This window comes from Oratosquilla oratoria, chromosome 18 (genome assembly GCF_046742065.1).
Source record: "Oratosquilla oratoria isolate Oo_2021 chromosome 18, ASM4674206v1, whole genome shotgun sequence".
Classification (NCBI taxonomy): domain Eukaryota; kingdom Metazoa; phylum Arthropoda; class Malacostraca; order Stomatopoda; family Squillidae; genus Oratosquilla; species Oratosquilla oratoria.
Genome location: NC_134794.1, coordinates 54876645 through 54896349, shown reverse-complemented (window position 1 = coordinate 54896349; position 19705 = coordinate 54876645). Strand labels below are relative to the sequence as shown.

The 19705-nt window shown below is 39.3% G+C and overlaps 1 protein-coding gene across 5 annotated transcripts in view; it reads right to left on the bottom strand.

The window, feature by feature from the left end:
• smog (G-protein coupled receptor 158 smog) overlaps positions 1-19705 on the bottom strand; it is a 205192-nt gene that overhangs the window by 28074 nt on the left and 157413 nt on the right. For 3 of the 5 annotated variants that reach the window (XM_076201999.1, XM_076201996.1, XM_076201997.1), the window contains exon 13: positions 7905-7928. The exons of the other annotated variants lie outside the window; for them this stretch is intronic. In XM_076201999.1, coding sequence (XP_076058114.1) covers positions 7905-7928 — 24 coding nt within the window. The remainder of the gene's footprint in view (positions 1-7904; positions 7929-19705) is intronic. 5 annotated transcript variants of the gene reach the window in all.

Here is a 19705-nt window from a genome sequence, read left to right as displayed (position 1 = left end):
TGTAGTGACTCACAATCATAATTTCTGCCATTTCTATTTCCTCTGTGTATTCAACTCCTCCTTGTCTTAATTTCTCTAATTCTTGTTTGTTTTTCAGTTTGTTGCTTACAAATCTGTAAAATAGTTTTGGTTTATCTTTATATTTCTCTATGACATCTTTTTCATATTTTCTCTTTTCCTCTCTGCACACTTGTACATATTCATTTCCATAACAAGTATATATTTTCCATTTTCAGGTCTTTTGTATTTCTTCCATTTGGTCCAAGCTTTATCTCTTTTGTCTTTTAACTCCCTACAACTTTTGTTGTACCAGCACTTTACATATTCTTTTCCTTGCTTTTGTCTTGGGGCATAGTTTTCCACTCCTTTTTTTATAAATTTTTGGCAAAATATTCCATTTCTCTTCCACCGTTGTTTCCTCTTTGTATATTCTTTCCCAGTTTTCTTTTTGAAAGAGTTCTCTTATTTTACCCGTCTGGGGTATTGGCTGCTTGTTATTGTGGCAAAGTAGCATGCAGTCGATACTTTAGGGTCTATATGGGGCGCCCCTACGGACCAGAGCTACACATCATTTTGTCTATGATAGAAGAAATTCTGTTCATAGAGAAATGATGACACTTTTATACTACGACTGTCCCTCCGTTATGCTGTCCCCCCAACCCCTTGTTGCTGTCCTGTACCATTTTTCTGAGTATTCTCTTTCTGATTGGGGGATTTCCCTGTGGTGGGGGAAAAGAATACTGCCACCAAGTTTTCCCACTTGGATCGTAAGAGGCGAGAAGAGAGGGACGGGGAGAGGGACTAGGCATCCTTCTCCCTGTAGCCCCAAGGGGCAATTTCCTAAAACAAAAAGAAAAGGCATAAGGGGTGCTGGCGGGCCTCGGGCCAGCACCCTAAGGTTTGGGTCTTTTAATGTGCGTGGATGTGGTACAGATGAGAGTAAAAGGGAAGAGATAGGTAGTATGTTTGTGAGAAGAAAGTTGGATGTGTTGGCTTTGAGTGAAACTAAGTTGAAAGGGAAGGGTGAGTGTATGTTTGGGAGTGTAAGTGGGAGGTTATCAGGAGTGAAGAGAGGGCGAGGGAGGGAAGGGGTGGCTATTCTAGTAAGTGAGGAGATAGGTAAAGGGGTAGTGGAGTGGAAGGAGGTTTCCTCAAGGATAATGTGGATGAAGGTGAAACTGGGAAAGGAGATGTGGGTCTTTGTAAGTGCATATGGGCCGGGCAGTGAGAAGAGCATGGAAGAAAGGGAGGCCTTTTGGATAGATTTAAATGAGTGCATAGAGGGTTTCGGAAGAAATGTCAATGTAATAGTACTGGGAGACCTTAATGCTAGAGTGGGAAATGGTCCAATCGATGGAGTGGTTGGGAAGTGTGGAGTTCCAGGAAAGAATCATAGTGGAGAGTTGATGGTGGAAATGTGTCTAGAAAGAGAGTTGATGATAGCAAATACAGTGTTTCGGAAGAAAGTCAAGCATAAGTACACATGGGAGAGGGTGGTGGAGGGAAGGGTGGTAGATAGAGCGCTAATGGATTATGTAGTGGTAAATAGGATTATGATAGGAAGAGTTAAGGATGTACATGTGCTAAGGGGAGAGGGTGGGGGAATATCAGATCAGTTTTTGGTGGAAGGTAAGTTGAGAGTGGAGGATAGATGGAGAAGGAGGAAAGGGACAAAAGGTAGGGAGGTTCTTAGAGTGAACTCCTTGAATGAAAAGGAAAAGGAGAAGGAGTACGAAAAGAAGCTGAAGGAGGAGTGGGAGGGAGTAAAGGATAGAGCAGAGATGGGTGTGGAGGAGGAATGGGGATGGTTCAAGGAGGGAGTCTTAAAGTGTGCAAGGATGGTGTGTGGAAGGGTAGTGAATGGTGGGATGAGGAAACAAAGAAGGTTGTAGAAGAGAAGAAGCGAGCATTCACAGATTGGTTACAAAAGAGGACAGGGGAGTCATATGAGACGTACAAAGAAAAGAAAAGAGAAGTAAAGCAAAAGGTAAAGGAGGCAAAGAGGAGAGCAGATGTGAAATGGGGTAGGAGTATGACAGAAAATTTTGAAAGTAATAAAAAGATGTTTTGGAAAGAAATTAAGAGAGGAAGAGGAGGCGAATCAAGTAGGGAAGAAAAGGTAAAAGGTACAGATGGAGAGTTGATAATGGAAGAGATGGCAGTGAGGGGAAGATGGGCAGAATATTTTAGGGAGTTGCTGAATGTGAAGGAGGATAGGGAAGGAAAGATAGCTGCAGTGGGAAATACGAAGAAAATGAGAGTGATGAGTGAGGAGAATGGAGGAGAAATAAGGAAGGATGAGGTGAAGGCAGTTGTAAAGATGATGAAAGCAGGTAAGGCACCTGGTCTGGATGGATGTCATGCAGAATGTCTGAAAAAGGGAGGTTCAGTGATGGTGGACTGGTTGGTGAGATTATCTAATGTTTGCTGGAGAGAGGGTAGAGTACCGGAGGACTGGAGTAGTGCCTGTATGGTTCCTCCTTACAGGGGAGGGGGGACAAGTGTGAATGTAGTAGTTTCGGAGGGATTAGCCTGTTGAGTGTAGTAGGGAAGGCTTATGGGAGAATCTTAATTGAGAGGATTAGGAGAGGAACAGGGGGAGTAATTGGTGAGGAGCGGTGTGGATTTGGGACGGGTAGAGGTTGTGTAGATCAGATCTTTGTGGTGGGACAGATATGTGAGAAGGCTATAGGAAAGGGGAAGGATGTTTTTTGGGCTTTTATGGATCTGGAAGGGGCTTATGATAGGGTGGACAGAGGGGCGCTGTGGGAGGTTGTGCAGATTTGTGGGATAGGAGGAAAGCTTTTGGGAGCTGTCAAGAGTTTTTATGTGAGTAGTAGAGCATGTGTTAGGATTGGAAATGGAGAGAGTGAGTGGTTTGAAGTAAAGGTGGGACTTCGTCAAGGATGCGTTATGTCGCCCTGGCTGTTCAACTTATACATGGATGGGGTGGTGCGAGAGGTGAATGCTAGGGTAGTGAGTCAGGGATTGGAGATGGTTAAAGAAAATGGAGAAAAGTGGGAGGTGAGCCAGCTGTTGTTTGCGGACGACACTGCGCTTGTGGCAGGGTCAGAGGAGGGATTGAGGAAGCTGGTGGCAGAGTTTGGGAGAGTATGTGATAGAAGAAAGCTAAAGATAAATGTGGGTAAAAGTAAGGTGATGAGATGTACAAGGGGTGAAAGTGGCAGTAGACTGGAAGTGAACATTAAGGGAGAGCGACTGGAGGAAGTGGATAGTTTTAGATACTTGGGTGCAAGTGTAGCAGGAAAAGGTGGAGTGAAGGTGGAGGTAGAATGTAGAGTGAGAGAAGCGAGTAAATGCCTTGGTGGTTTAAAGAGTGTAATGAGAAATAGACATTTGGGAATGGATGCGAAGAGGAGACTGTATGAAGGAGTGATTGTGCCAACAGCACTGTATGGGGCAGAAACGTGGAACATAAGAGAAGAAGAGAGAAGGAGTTTGAATGTGTTTGAGATGAGGTGTCTGAGAAGTATGGTGGGGGTTACTAGGCTAGATAGAGTGAGAAATGAGGAGGTGAGGAGGAGAACAGGGGTGAAAAAGGATTTGGGAGAGAGGGTTGATGAAAGAATATTAGGATGGTTTGGACACATGGAAAGAATGAGTGAAGAAAGACTAGTAAAAGAGGTATGGAAGGCAGATGTGGAGGGAGTGAACATGAGGGGACGTCCTAGGATGAGGTGGATGGATGGGGTGAAGGGGGCTTTGGGGAAGAGGGGAATGTCTGTTGAGGAAGGAAGGGAGAGGACGGAAGACAGAGGTGAGTGGAGAATGGTTGTATATGGATGATGTTGTGACTGCATGAGGAGGAATGGGCGGGGGGGTGGGGGTGGGGTAGTATGTGTGAGTAAATTTTGACGCAGCCCGAAGGGATTTCTCCCCGTCCTCTCCTTATATGCAAAGGGGGACGGAGAGGGGGGGTCGCCGATTAAATGAAGCGGCCTTGCTGTGGATGTGCTGTGTCTTGCGACACTGCTTCTGACCCAGGGCGGTGGGCAGGGTGCAGGGATGACCCGTCATCCAGGAGGTGCTCAGATGAGAGGAAGGGTGGGAGGGGTGTGGAGTGTATTTAGGGATGAAATGGGTGGGAGTGTTTTTATGCCTTTCCCTTTTTGGCTACCTCCCTTGGAAGGGGGAAAAAGCCTTGGTATATGTATGTATGTATGTTTTTTCATACATCAATCTTCCTTTTCTATATTGTTCATTTCTTTTCATGTATTTTTCCTCATTTAGTTCCAGTTCAATCAATATGTGGTCACTTTTACTTATTGGTGTCTTATATTCAATCTTTTCCACTATTTCAGGTTCTGATGTGATTATTATGTCTAGTCTCGATGGTTCTTCATTTCTATACCTAGTGTTCTCTTGAATCCATTGTGTCATTGTATGGTCAATAATCATCTCAAGTAGAACATTTCCCCATGAGTCGTCTCCACCCTTTACTGTCATCTCTTCCCAGCAGACTTCTTTGCAATTAAAGTCGCCTATCATAACTATTCTTCCTCCATCTTCCATTATCTTATTTAATGTTATCCTTGTGTCTTCTAACATACTTTTATGTTCACTCTCATCCCACGAGGCTGTTTTTGGAGACACATAATTTATTACAAACTCTCTGCTCTTCTTATCTCTGTCTTCCCCTTCAATCATAATCATCTATACTCTATTCTTTCCATATGTGACACTCTTCATGTTTATATCCTTCTTAGTCAGGAACATAACTCCACCCCCTTGCTTTGTCTCTCTGTTTCTAATCCAATAATTATATGCATCATGTCCTACACTGTTGGGTGGTAGTGGACCTTTTAATTTTGTCTCTACAATTCCCATTATTTCCGGTTCTTTTTCCTTCAGATAATCATTCATTTCATTCAATCCTGTTATTAATCCATCTATATTTGTGTAAGACACTCTTAATTTTCTGCTACTTCCATTATATTTTCTGTTTCCCTTTTGTTTTTCTCTGTTATGACCCCTTTTGTCACTTTCATATTCACTACTCTCCAATAGAATTCCTCTTTTTCTGACTGATCTCTTCTCGTTTTTTTCTTTAGCTTCTTGTCTTTTTGCCTTCTCATCCTCTCTTTCCTCTTTATTCATTTCTCTTTTTATCCATACCTTTTTATAATGTTCACTGTCTGCTAGTTTCCCTGTTTTTGCTAAGATATTCTCTGCTATCTTTTGTGACCTGAATTTAACCTTAATTGGTCTGGTCTTATCTTTACTATATTTTCTGAGTCTATACATCTCTTTAATTTGTTTCCCTATTTCAGGTTCATCTTCCTGAACTAATTCTAATAAACTGTTTACTTTTTCTTTTTCCTCTTTGATTCTTGTGGTTCTATTTAGATTATACTTCTCCATTCCTAATATAATTATACATTTCTTTTTATCTGCTAAGTCTCTTACTATATTCTCCTTCTGTCTCATTACTTTAATAACTGTGTCTTCAGTTTGTTCTTTCATCTGCTGTTTTACTATATCATTAAATGCAATTTTGCTGTTCTCTTGGATTTTTTCCAACCCTGTGTTTCTTTTGCTATGGACTCTTTATTCTCTTTATTTCTTTAATTCCTCATTCTCATCTTTTACTTCTTTTAACTGTCTTTTTAATGCTTCTATTTCTTTAGTTAGTTTTTGGTTCACATTCTCTAATTCTTCCAATTTTTCTACTCTCTGCATGATCTTCGTGAGTTCACCGAACCTATCCTCCTAATGTTTGACAATTTTCTCAAGTTTTTCTTCTAGGCTTGCTAATCGGGGAAGGTTGGCTTCCCCTCCCCCTCATTCAATCCTTGGAAATTATTACCTTCATTTTTTATTGTGCTGCTCTTATCTATATTTCTAATCTTTACATTTTTGTTAATCCCCTCTTCGTCACTGAAATCCTCTGGCCCTCTTTTGTTTATATGGCATCTGCCTACCTGGACCAAGTCCTCCCCTTCCTCATTTCCTTCCATTTCCCTCAGTAATCCCTCCCCTTTTCCTTTTTCATCACCTTCCCACTACACCATGAGCTTTCCCCTTCCCTATAAATACAACACAGGTACTTCCTTGTCATTATGATCCTCAAAATTCTGGGATAACTCCAGAGTCCGAACTTCGCTGTCACTCCAACCGACATGTGTGTATTTACCTATTTGTATTATACGGGAAGGGGAGCTATACTCTTGGTGTCCCATCTTCATATCTCATTTTATCTAAACTATTTTTAAATTCATGTATTGTTTTTGCACACACTACTTTCTCATCTAACTTGTTCCAAATGTCTATTACTCTATGAGGAAAGCTGTTCTTTTTCAGATCTCTTTTATAGCTGTCTTTCTTGATTTTCTTTCCGTGTCCTCTTGTATTTCTATCATCCCATTTTATTAGATCCTCTCTATCAATAATTTCTATGCCTTTCATGATTCTGTAAATAGCTATCAAATCTCCTCTCTCTCTTCTTTGCTCTAGTGTCTGTAGCTCAAGTTTGGTAGTCTCTCTTCATATGATAGTTTTGAGAGTGTTGGTGCCAATTTTGTAATTGCTCTTTGTATTCTTTCAAGTTTTTTTTTATACATTTTTTTGTACTTGGTGACCACATCGTTGCTGCATATTCCAATCTTGGTCTTATCAGAGTGATTAGTGATTAGTGTGTGTGTGCACGTGTGTGTGTATGTGAATAATCAAATTTGGTATCCATTTTTCTATTATTTTCATCTGGTGCCTACAGTATTAACTGTTTGTGGACATGGATTCCCTGTGGATGCCAGCATTTCTTTTTTTATAGTATGATATCATTAAGCTGTTATTTTGTTAGCCAAATCGTACAGAGCTTTTACAGATTTTAATTAATTTGTTGATGTGAAATCTGAGCAAAAATCTTGGAGAGATAAGGAATATCAGCAACTGTCAAGAAGATGCAGTGGGATGCTCAACTTTTATCTGATTTAAAACATCCTCGACAATATTCATTTGACATTTTGCATTTACTGTAATAACCCACATATAAGAGTATTACCATTGTAAAATTCAAGAGACCACAAGCCAAGTGTCAGATGAATGTTGAAACAATTACATCTGAAGTTTAGCATTCAGTTCACATACACCCTCAACTAGTATATGGTGTCAATGGACTGGAACAATCAGTTAATATTATTCACCGATGCAAATATATGGCAAAATCAACAATACACAGAACTCAAGCCAAAGGTTGTAAGATGTATACGTGTCTGTAGAAATAAGTTCAAACTGCTCCATCTCAGTAATCATTCTTATATGTATACACATTTACTTATAATTAAGATACCTGACACAATCACCTCCTAAATTATGTTCTTACATACTAATATATAGTTAAATAGACCGGATGAGAGTAAGATGGAAGGGTATAGACAGACATGTATAAACATATATACACAGATATAGAGAAAGTGAATGTGAGAGAGAGGTGGCAAGAAGGGAGAGAGATAGAGAGGGAAACCAAGAGACAAAGAGAGATAGAATAATAAAGATAACTAGATAGATATAGAGATATACACAGACAATCTATATATATATATATATATATATATATATATATATATATATATATATATATATATATATATATATACATAGAGAGAGAGAGAGATACATAGACAGACAGATAAATAGATGGATGGACAGATAACTAGGTAGATAAATAGGCAGATAGACAGTCAGAGAGAAAGACAGAGAGAGAGATAGATACATAGACAGATAGACAGATACATAGACAGTCAGACAGATAGGTAGATAGATAGGCAGATATATAGCCAGATAGATAATCAGAGAGAGAGGAGAGAGCAAGCAGAGAGGAAAGCCCGAGGTAGAAGTGTACGAGTATAGATGTAAGTGAGCGAGGCAGGCGAGTGTGGCCATACCTTGTCGCGACTGCCTTTCCGGGTCTGCAGACATGTAAGAAATCAAAAACCAATATTCAGTCAACATATCACAATATATGGTGATGAAGACAGGATTAAAAGGAGAATGGGTGAGGGAGAATCATAATACGAGGATTCTGTAGACACTACACCAAAAAAGAGAAAATAAAAAATTAAAAATAACATATACATAAATGGTATGATTTCAGGACTAAACAAATTAAACAACTATCTGTTAATAGAGAAACCAGGCACAATGGGAATCCTGGAGACAAAATTAAAAGGTCCACTATCATTAGATACTGTAGGACAAGGTCTACACAACCACTGGGCAAAAAATAGAATAGAGAAAGGGTGGAGTCATGTTTCTGACTAAGAAAGGTTTAAATGTGACAAAGATAACAGAAGGAAAAAATAATGTGGAATTGATTATGGTTAAAGTTGAAGAAAGAAATATGAAAAGTTTATAGTAATATATGTGCCCCCAAAAACACAGGCTTGGACTGACAATGATCATTCCAAAATACTGAAAGATACAAAGAATGCATTAATTGAATTATTGAAAGAAGGAAACGTAGTAATTATGGGTGACTTTAACTCAAAGGAAATATGTCAGGAAGAAATGACAGTAAAAGATGGAGAGGAACTTCAGGGAAATATTCTACTGGATATGACCATTGAATACACATTGACTCAATGGGTAAATGAAAATACCAGATATAGAAACAATGAAGATTTGTCGAGACTAGATTTAATATTCACAGCAGAGCCTCAAATCATGGATACAATGGAATACAAGAAACCAGTTGGGAGGAGTGACCACATACTAATAGAGTTTGAACTAAAAGAATTAACTGATGCAAGAAGAACTGAGAAATATAGAAAAGGAAGACTTTGGAAAACTTAGATTTTTTCTTTTCAAAATACTAATAGGGAAAAAAATTTAAATGAAGAAACAAAGATGGAAGAGAAATGGAACATAGGAAAAATACAAGGAACAGATAAATACGTACCAAAGAAGAAACAATAAAGGGTATACATAAAGTGTTGGTATAACAAAAGTGTAGTGAAGCTAAAGATAGAAGAGACAAATCCTGGAAAAGATGGAAAAAAGACACAAGAAATGGCCAATATACATCAAACTAAGAAACAAATATGTAAAAATACACAGGGAAGAAAAAAGAAACTATGAAAAAGACAATAGAAAAATGCAAGGACCAACCTAAACTATTCTACAGGTATGTAAATGACAAACTAAAAGACAAACATGAAATAGTGAAACTGTGCAAAGGAAATAATGAATATATAGATGATGTAGAAATGGCTGAAATTATGATCAAACATTTTAAATCTGTATTTACAATTGAAAGTTCACAAAATTGGAAGGACAGAAAGATCTCCCACAATGAAAGAAATAATGGTGACACAGAAAGAAATAAGGGACGAAATAAAAAATACCTTGATGTCAGAAAGTCACACATGCCCGATGGAATTACAAATTGGATATTGAAAGAATGTATAGCTGAACTAATGGACAAAATACACACAATAATTGATTTCTCATTCAAAGAAGGAAAAGTACCACAAGACTGGAAAAATGCAAATATTGTACCAATATACAAAGGAGGGGACAAAGAAAATCCAACCAACTATAGACCAGTCTCCCTTACAAGTACAATAGCAAAAATATGTGAAAAAGTTATCAAAAATAAATGTATTAAACATTTGGAGAACAAAATACTAAATCCAAAACAATTTGGCTTTACATGCAGAAGATCATGTGCCACAAACTTGATATGCTTTTACTCGAGGCTAATAGAAATAATACAAGAAAGGGATGGATGGGCAGATTGTGCCTTCTAAGATTTACAAAAAGCATTTGACAAAGTACCACACAAAAAGCTTAAACAATAGGTGGAGTACAAGTAGTTATTGGAATGGATGAAAGATTTCTTGAACAGGAGAAAAATGAGGGTGGTACTCAAGAGACAAGAACTCAAATTGGGAAGAAATGATAAGTGGAGTCCCACAAGGTTCTGTATTGGCTCTGATGTTTGCCATATATATATAAATGACATGGACGAAGGTGTGGATTGTTATATGAACTTCTTTGCAGATGATGCGAAACTACTTAGGGTTGAAAAAATTCTTTGAAGAAAGAAATTGGGAGGAATTCTTGAATACCACGGGAATAAGGAGGAAATGGGAAATCTTTCTTAACATTTACAACTGGGGAGTGAAAAACTTGTGCCAATGACTAATGGGAGAAAGCAGAAATAAGACTGAATTAACAAAGTGTGTGATTACAAAAAAAGGCCAGGGGCAAACATGGAGGAAGAGAAAAAGCAATAAAACAACAGGAGCTCACAAACTAAGAATGACTATACAAGAATTTGCAGGGAGGAAGAAAGCAACTTTGAAAGAGGTGTAGTAGATAAATGCAAAGATAAACAGAAACTGTTTTACAGGTTTATAAATTGTAAGTTGAAACACAGGGAGGTAGTCACTTATTTAAAAGTGGGTGATGCAGTCTTTGAAGAAGCTTCAGCTCATGAAGAAATAATGAATAAAAATTTCAAATCGGTCTTCACAAAAGAGAGCACTTTTTTGGAGGAAAATAAAAGGAATAAAAAACAATTTTTAGAAAATATAAATGTATAAGTGGGGGAAAAGGTCAGTCTCTTGGGATTATTGGATGTAACAAAAGCTTCAGGAACCGGCAGGATCTCAAACTGGATACCGTGTATACTCGTCTATAGGTCGATCTCTACAAGGTCGACCCCCAATTTTGGCCCAAAAAATCTGGAATTTTCCATATACCTCATGTATAGGTCAAGTGGCTTGTTTTTGTTTTGGTGTTGTGAGCATTCCACTGTCTTAATGCTTTGAAGTGGCATGGCTTGCCTGGTATAGCAATTGATTATTATGGTTTTTTCACTTCATTAATTCTGATGTATTTTGGTTTATGTTTTTTTCAAGTTCACTGATTTTAATATCTAATAAGTTTCACTGAAGCTGCCATTTCAGCAGAGTGAAAAACTTTAACAGATTACCAAGTTTTTTTTTGTCATGAAAGTAGCAGTTGCCGACAAGACTGACGAGTTAAACACCATATGAGGACTGAGCCTTTATTTGTACGACATTTCTCTTATTACAGCCTTTTCAAGTACAAGTTGAGATACATATGCTTGAGATTAAATAAGGGGAAAGGAGGGAACAGGGAGAGAAAAGAAGTAGGGGGGAAGGGAGAGGAGGAGGAGGAGGAGGGGAATTGAACACTGGGAAAGGTTGAGAATGCTGGCCCAAACGTCCGTGGGCAAAATGTTCACAAAGGGTGGTTTAGATATTTTTAAAATTTTTGCTGGCCATGGGTATTAAGGGAATTATGTGGGGTGAGATGTTGAACATGCCCCTATTTTGTTCAATAGTGTTCGTTCCTTGAATGATCCCTGGTTCTAAACACTTCCTGCGGATTTTGTCTGGTTCTCATATCAGCAGCTCTGCATTCTTCCAGTCCATAAGATGGTTTTCCTTATTTCTATGTGTCACATATGCACTGGTGGTGACATCATGCCTGACGTCGTAACGGTGTTCACGTATTCGTGTATTCAGGTTGCGTGACGTTTCTCCGATGTAAACTTTATCACATCCTGAACACGGAATACGATAAACACCAGCTTTGGTGCCCGGTGTTTGGTTGTTGTGTATTTTCGTCTTCGTGATGTCTTTTATCGTTCTGCTTGTCTGGCACACTACTTCCAAGTTGGTGGTTCTTAAAGGATGTGTCAGGTTGGTGGCAACGTCGCTGGTTGGCAACATGAGACGTCTTGTTCTGCTGTCCTGCTGCACAACAAGACGTCTCGTGTTGCCAACCAGCGACGTTGCCACCAACCTGACACATATTTTAAGAACCACCAACTTGGAAGTAGTGTGCCAAACAAGCAGGACGATAAAAGACATCACAAAGACGAAAATACACAACAACCAAAGCCTGTGTTTATCGTATTCCGTATGTGGTTACCGTATCTAGAAGGAATTTCACATGTTTTGGTATGTACTGTGTATTTTATGTCCCCATTGTTTACTGGTAGTAACTAGTAGGTAAATATTTTAATTTCTGAAACTAAAGAAAAGGTAAGAGTTCTTCCTAGCCTTTCTTGTCATGTCTGGATTTCAACCTAACAAGATTATTACTTGTGTATAGGTCGACCCCTAGGTTTTGGCCTAAAAAAAATCCTTAAGATTTCGACCTATAGACGAGTATATATGGTACTTAAAGAATGTAGGAAACAACTGGCTGACAAGATTCAAATGCTGTGCCAATTCACAGAGGTGGACATAAGGAGACACCACTAAATTATAGTTTGGTATCACTGACCAGCACAATATTGAAATTATGTGAAAGGATTGTGATATATCAATGGACCAAACATCTTGAAAAGATGAACATTCTGACAGATAGTCAATTTAGGTTCAAATCTGGAAGATTGTGTGTGTCAAACCTTTCAAGCTTTTATTCCAGAGTGATTGATGTACTGCAAGAGAGAGAGGGGTGAGTGGGTGGACTGTGTGTGCCTCAGTGTAGAGAAGGCATTTGACAAAGTACCTCACAGTCAACTTACATGGATATACGAGCATGGAGAACTGAGCTACTAATATGGATGAAAGGTTTTCGAAGGAAAGATACATGAGGACAGTAGTAAAAGATAAGATATCAAGATGGAGAGCAGTAATGGGCAAAGTTCCACAAGATTTGTGAACCGTTGGGAATAATAATTTTATGCCTGTATTTGATTTTCTTCACATTAAATGAATTAATTTATCATCAACTAGTCAGAACCCCATTGGTTCACCGATATCTGTAATATTGGCAGAAATCACCATGCAGCACTTTGAGGAGGAAGTCCTAGCCACAGCACCACCATTCTTGAAGCTATGGGTACCATATGTTGATGACATATTCACAGTCCAGAAGGAGAGGGATGTGGAAGATTTCCTAAGGCAGCTCAATGGAGAGAATGGGGTGATACAATAAAAAATGGAGAAGGAGGCAGAAGGCCAGCAACCATTCATTGATTGGTGATATGTAGCAGTAACTCAATGTCCTGTAGTGTGTACAGAAAGCCACACACACTGACCGCTTGCTGGATTACGAAAGCAACCCTCTGGCATACCACAAAAGGAGTGCTGTGAAGATGTTATGGAACAGAGCAGAGAGAGTTTGCTCAATAGTTGACTTACTGAAAGATGAGGGGAACAGGTAAAGGAAGGAAAGCTTTCCGTGACAACAAATATCCCAACCAAGTGTAGCATACAGGCCAAGGCTAAAAAAAAAAAAAAAAAAAAAAAAAAAAAGAGAGAAATAATCTAGGAATTACTTCTACCTGAGGGTTAACAAGGTAAATTAGGTATTATTTAGTCCGTCTGGATACCTAGTTTTAGGAAAGTAATGTTGTAGTTCCAGTATATGTATACAACATACCAAGTTGATTCCTTGCTGAAAACCACGAAAATTTGTAATTTCAAGTCATCTCCACGGATTTCAACCAATGCTCATTATATTCTTGTAATAAGTAGGTAGTACCCATGGTGAACCATTTCAAGCCATTTTAAAGCCAATACTTGTAACATCAAAATAATATGCTGGATATCAGAAATTGTGGAAATTTGTGAGTGGGGACAAGAATTTTTTTTTCAGTATTCTGCCAAAAATTGGAATTTTAATTGTTAAATGAATTGTTAAATAAACATCTTAAAAACAATCAAATAAATGTTTAGATTAACCAGATCTGCTGCTATTATTGATGGTAGTGTATATGATGTTTGTCACATGGCGTCTGATAGTGTTGACAAAGACAAACGGTAACACAAAATGAAACACGATTCACGTGAATACCACAATACCAAATTTGCTCTAGCATGCCAAGTACTGAAGAGGGTAACTTTACACACCCTACAAAACATTCATATTCATCAGTCTGTGATGTAAAGCAGCAAAATTAATCATTTTTTCTTTTTCAGGGGGCTGAGATGGAATTAAGGAGCCTCCTGAGAATAAATGGAAAAGCTTCCACAACAGTTGTGTGATATGCTGCTGGCACCTAGACAACAGCTGTTCACTTGTAAAGAGTCTAGCCTTGGATAGTGTGAAATCTGTCAACCATGGATCAGATATTCATCAAGATAATGTTCACAAGAGACTTTCAGATATCAAAAATGATATTTTAAATGGCTGTATTACAGTATGGTACCACACAAAATGCAGATCTTGGTATATGCCTGCCATTAATCTAAAGTATACAGAATGAACCCTCCTCCTCCAGTATGTCCAGTAGTGCACCTGTTGAGTTGATGTGGCATATCAGACAGCTGCTCCTACTCAGTTACAATAAACTGACACATCTGTGTTTAACATAAGAAGTGCCTGATTCATTTGCGGTACATTGTACACACTAAAAGAAAAATTTATGAGGTGATGAGATTCATATGTGTATGCTGTCCTATCCAGTCTTGTTTGCCCACAATGCAAAATAATGTCGCTTATGCTAAAGTCAGTATGTATCAGAGAGAAATATCAGAGATGCTTGAAGTAAGTCTGACACAAATGTCCATATCTGATCTTGACAAGATAATTATGCATTTAGTTGCAGAAATTGAGAAAACGGTGCTCTCTAAAGACAAGAAGTCAGTTACCCTGTCCTCCCTACATGTGCAGTTCACCGAGTTATTCAATGAAGGAAAGTCACCTGAAAGTAAACTAGAGAAGAGTGGTTACCCTTCATGGAAACTAAAGAAGAAAATAAAGGAAAACTTCCATGATAAGTTGCTATTCATTGTGCAACTTGATATGTCCAATCTAGTTTGTTTCAGTGAAGTGACTATTGATGATATGCTAAGAAAAGTTTCAACACTCAATATCCAAATCAGCGAGATTGGTGAAATGAAGCACACCACCAGTAGTGGTGCTGGAGAACACCAAAGTGAAATGGACATATTTAATATTCTTCATAAAGCAGCTGGTATTCTTTGAAGTTCAATGGATGGAAGAACCTTCCAAACTAGCCATTATTTTCCTAGTAGCAATATGAACATTTAACAGTACAGGACATTTGTTGCAGATACATTGTATGACTTTATAACATGGCGCATGTCAAAGAATCACTTTGATAAAGCTGCACATTGTGTTCCTAATAAAAAATGACATGAAGGTTCTTGGGATCTGCCACATCATAATTGCTACATCATGTACAACACCAAATCCAATCATGCACAGCCTTGGTGTTCAAATGCACCACAGCCATGGCAGCAGAGATCTCATTGAGTGGTTGAGTTATTTTGAATTTTCAATAAATTATGATGAGGTCCGCAAATTCTTGACATCTGTAGCCATTGCTGAGCAATCTAACCCTTCTGTTGTTCCTGTTCCACATAACATTTCATGGTCTGACAAGGACATCTTGTATCGGCCACAGATGCAGCAATCAATAAATTTGGCCAGAACAAAGACACAAAGGATGGCAAACATACCACTCATGCTATGGATTTTGTTTTGTCCTAACTGTCTGAGGTCACTCCAGAGTCATATATCATTTCATCTGCCAGGCTTAAAGCACTGGACACTAAATGAATACATAGAACAACAGACCCATGCATAGCACAGACCTGCCAAGAAGCAAGAGCCTGCCACAAAGCACCTGTCAGAAAAAGATCCCTATGAAAGACTTTGCATGGGAAACTACTCGTGTCTCTGGAGATGAGTACTCTAGCATTCTAGCTTGAATGGTTTAGATGCCCTTGTAAACACCAAAAGGGTCCCTGTTGCCAGAATACATTATCTTCCTTTCATCAACGCCTCACCACCAGATGTCTCCACTATCTTTACTACTCTGTTGAGATTAGTGGAAATACCAAGAGTTGTACAGCCTCACATCCCTGTCACAGCAGATCTTCCCATATATGGAAAAGCACAACAGCTCCTGTAGAGCAGACCTGAGTCTTTAGATTACAAAATGACCACAAGGTTAGGTGGGATGTATCGGTAAGATATATGAAAATGGTGGCCTTCATGACATCCTTGTCTCCTCAGACATGTATGCCTCAGCTACAGTTAACCAGATGCTGCAAGGAAAGTAATTTGCTCGTGGAATCTGTGCAATTTGCCTTGTACACAAAACACGGATTTACATGTCCCTGGCTGCAGTTTATTGATGAAACTAAGCAGGCAATAGCAGCTCTGCAGAAGTCTTTCAAATCAAAGAATATGAACTCCTGTGCTACCACACAGAATGAAGAGGAAACCATTTCACAGTCAATGCTGGATACTATAGTTCTCTTCCAGGAAGAAGGATGACAGTGTTCATCAACATTTACCTACTCAAACAGCTTCCTAGAGTATGGTGACATGCTACTCAAGCTGCTATGTGCTGACAGGGAAGCTAACTTTCTCCTACATCTTGATGCTGTCATGGGAGCTGTGCCTTATTTTGTTCTGGCTGAAGGCACCAACTACACCATATGCACACCAGTACATGGAGTGGAAATAAGAAAAATTGAAGAGATGCAGCCAATGACTTATCACCAAATGTTGAAAGGAGAATTTGTTGTCAAAAGATTCCAAAACAGGGTTTTCAACTGTGTGTTGACAAATCAAGCCCTAGAACAGACAATCAACAGTGAAGCAAATAGTAAGAGGGGAGTGGCTTAAAACAGGGCACATCACTGGTGAATACGCAGAGGGTTTCAAGGGTTTGTTGTCATGGAAATGGAGACAGAACTCATGAAGATCTCTGTGACAGTGTCACTCGCACAAGGACAAGAAAGATGTGAATGACATAAAAGAGTATTTTGCAAAGGCAGTGCCAAGATCTATTCAAACTTGGTGAGGAACCAGACCATCACATCAATATCACTACAGGTCAAGTAGCTTCAGAGGTCGATAAGGCTTAAAGGTTTTCCTGAGAAGGGGAAGACTATTGTTGATAATGGGATCCATTAAAGAAAACCAGTTTCAACATTTGCAGACACGAAGAAACCCTTGCTGCTGAATCAAAAGGAGAGAAAACTTGTCATAGATACAGAGATAGTGTTTCACCCATTGCTTGGAGTAACCAAGAGCAGTGATATTGGCTTGAAATACGTACTCCCACAATGAAGGTCGGATGAGAAAGACCAACAAATCTGTGCTGGCTGAGAAACTCAAATCCTATTACCATCACTTCCACAGGTTCAAGATTCAATTTCATCCACATATGTCATTGATGGAGTAGCAGTGCTGTAGTCAATGGATGAGAAGCAGTTCTGCACATTCATGGACTTAGTGGAAGTTGTTGATTGCCATAATGAATCATCAATCAAAACTACTAAAAGAAAATGACATTGTGCTGGCACATCAGGATTACAAAAGTATCAGATCCAGGGATACCGACAGGCCACAAAAATTTCTTAAGGGGTCCAGCAACAATGGCAAGTCTAGTCAAGTATACAGTGGCCGCGAAAAGTTTGGGTGCAAAATTATAGGCGCCCCAACTTTCCCCTAAACTCAAAACATGCGAAAAATACAACTTTCCACCCAAACTTTTCGCTATTTTTCAATGCTAGCGTTTGTACCCGTATTTAGCCGAGACAATACATACTATTTGGCAACTCTGTTTAGGTGCACTCAATGTCACATGGAGTCAGTTTCTAAACATCTCTCACGGAGAGTAGTCTTTTTTTTGCGGTGGTCTCTGTTTTTGTGCCTTGATATCTCCGTAATGGGAAGTGGTAAAGAGCTGGAAAGAGACACAGTTGTTACAATCATAACCCTCTATAAGGAGGGTTATAAGTGTAAAGATATTGCTACTCGTGTGGGAATTGGAGTGCGTCAAGTGCAAAAGTGGACCAAGAAATTTCGAGACGAAGGAAGTGACATCATTCCTACTCCAAAGCATCGCTCTGGTCGGCCAAGGAAGATATCAAATCATACTTCTACGGTTCTAACTGCCTCCTACAGTTATTAGGAGGCAGTTAGAACCGTAGAAGTACGATTTGATATCTTCCTTGGCCGACCAGAGCGATGCTTTGGAGTAGGAATGATGTCACTTCCTTCGTCTCGAAATTTCTTGGTCCACTTTTGCACTTGACGCACTCCAATTCCCACACGAGTAGTAATATCTTTACACTTATAACCCTCCTTATAGAGGGTTATGATTGTAACAACTGTGTCTCTTTCCAGCTCTTTACCACTTCCCATTACGGAGATATCAAGGCACAAAAACAGAGACCACCGCAAAAAAAAGACTACTCTCCGTGAGAGATGTTTAGAAACTGACTCCATGTGACATCGAGTGCGCCTAAACAGAGTTGCCAAATAGTGTGTATTGTCTCGGCTAAATACGGGTACAAACGCTAGCATTGAAAAATAGCGAAAAGTTTGGGTGGAAAGTTGTATTTTTCGCATGTTTTGAGTTTAGGGGAAGTTGGGGCGCCTATAATTTTGCGCCCAAACTTTTCGCGGCCACTGTATATGTGACTACATCAGTGAACATGTCAGAGGACATACTATATTGCAAATTCCTTGAACTGGCTGAAGGGTTTACTGATGAAAAGCTGGTAAAGTCTGTGACTGCACTTGGAGTGACATTACTAGAAAGTCTATACAGTAGCCAGGAGGAAGCAGATACATGAATCATTCTGCACGCTTGCTTTTTCCCCCTTACAAGGGAGGTAGCCATGTCAAAATTCACTTAGCCACTCCCTCCAAATTCTCTCCCACCCACCAGCTTTTCCTCCCATTTCCTCCACACTCTTTGTCTTAGCTCTTCTTGGATGACTGGTTATCCATGTATCCGCCCACTGCCCTGGGTCAGAAGCAATGTAGTAAGACACAGCACAGTACATCCACAGTGAGGACACCTCATTTAATCAGTGACCCCTGCTATTTGTCCCCTCATGCAGAGAAAAAGAAGACAGGGAGAAATCCCTTCAGGCTGCATTAAGATATCATTCACAAATAACCATTCTCTAACTCTATAATAACATCCCCTATAATGATAAAAACAATAAAAATAATGATGCTTTCCATGTATCCAAACTATCCCAGTAATCTTTCATCATCCCGAAGTGCCATCTCCCTTTCCATCTCTGCTTTCCTCCTCACCTTCTCATTTCTCATGCTATCCAGCTTTGTAACCCCTACCATACTTCTCAGACATTTCATCTCAAACACATTTAAATTTCTCCTCTCTGCTTCTCTTATACTCAAAATCTCTGCCCCATACAACATTGTAGGCACAATATCCCCTTCATATAATCTTCTCTTTGCATCCATTTGCAGATGCCTATTTCTCATGACACTTTTCAATCCCCCAAGACATTTACTTGCACCTCCTCTCAATCTCTAGTTTACCTACATCCCCACTCCTGCCACATGTGACCCCAGATACTTAAAATTGTCCACTTCCTCCACATCACTCCTATATGACTTACTTCCATCTCTGTTCATCTCATTACTTTACTTTTACCCATATCTGCCTTCAACCTTCTCATTGCATACCTTCCCAAACTCTATCACAAACTGCCTTAACCCTTCCTCCAACCCTACCACAAGCACAGTGCCATCTGCAAACAACAACTGACTACCTCCCATTTTTTTCCACTATCTCTAACTACTCCAATCACCTGCCCATTACCCTCATATTTACCTCCTGTACCACCCCATTCATGTACACATGGAACAGCCATGGCAACATGACAGTCCTCACACAGTCTAACCTCTACTTCAAACCACTCACTTTCTCTATTTCCAATCATAACACAGGCTC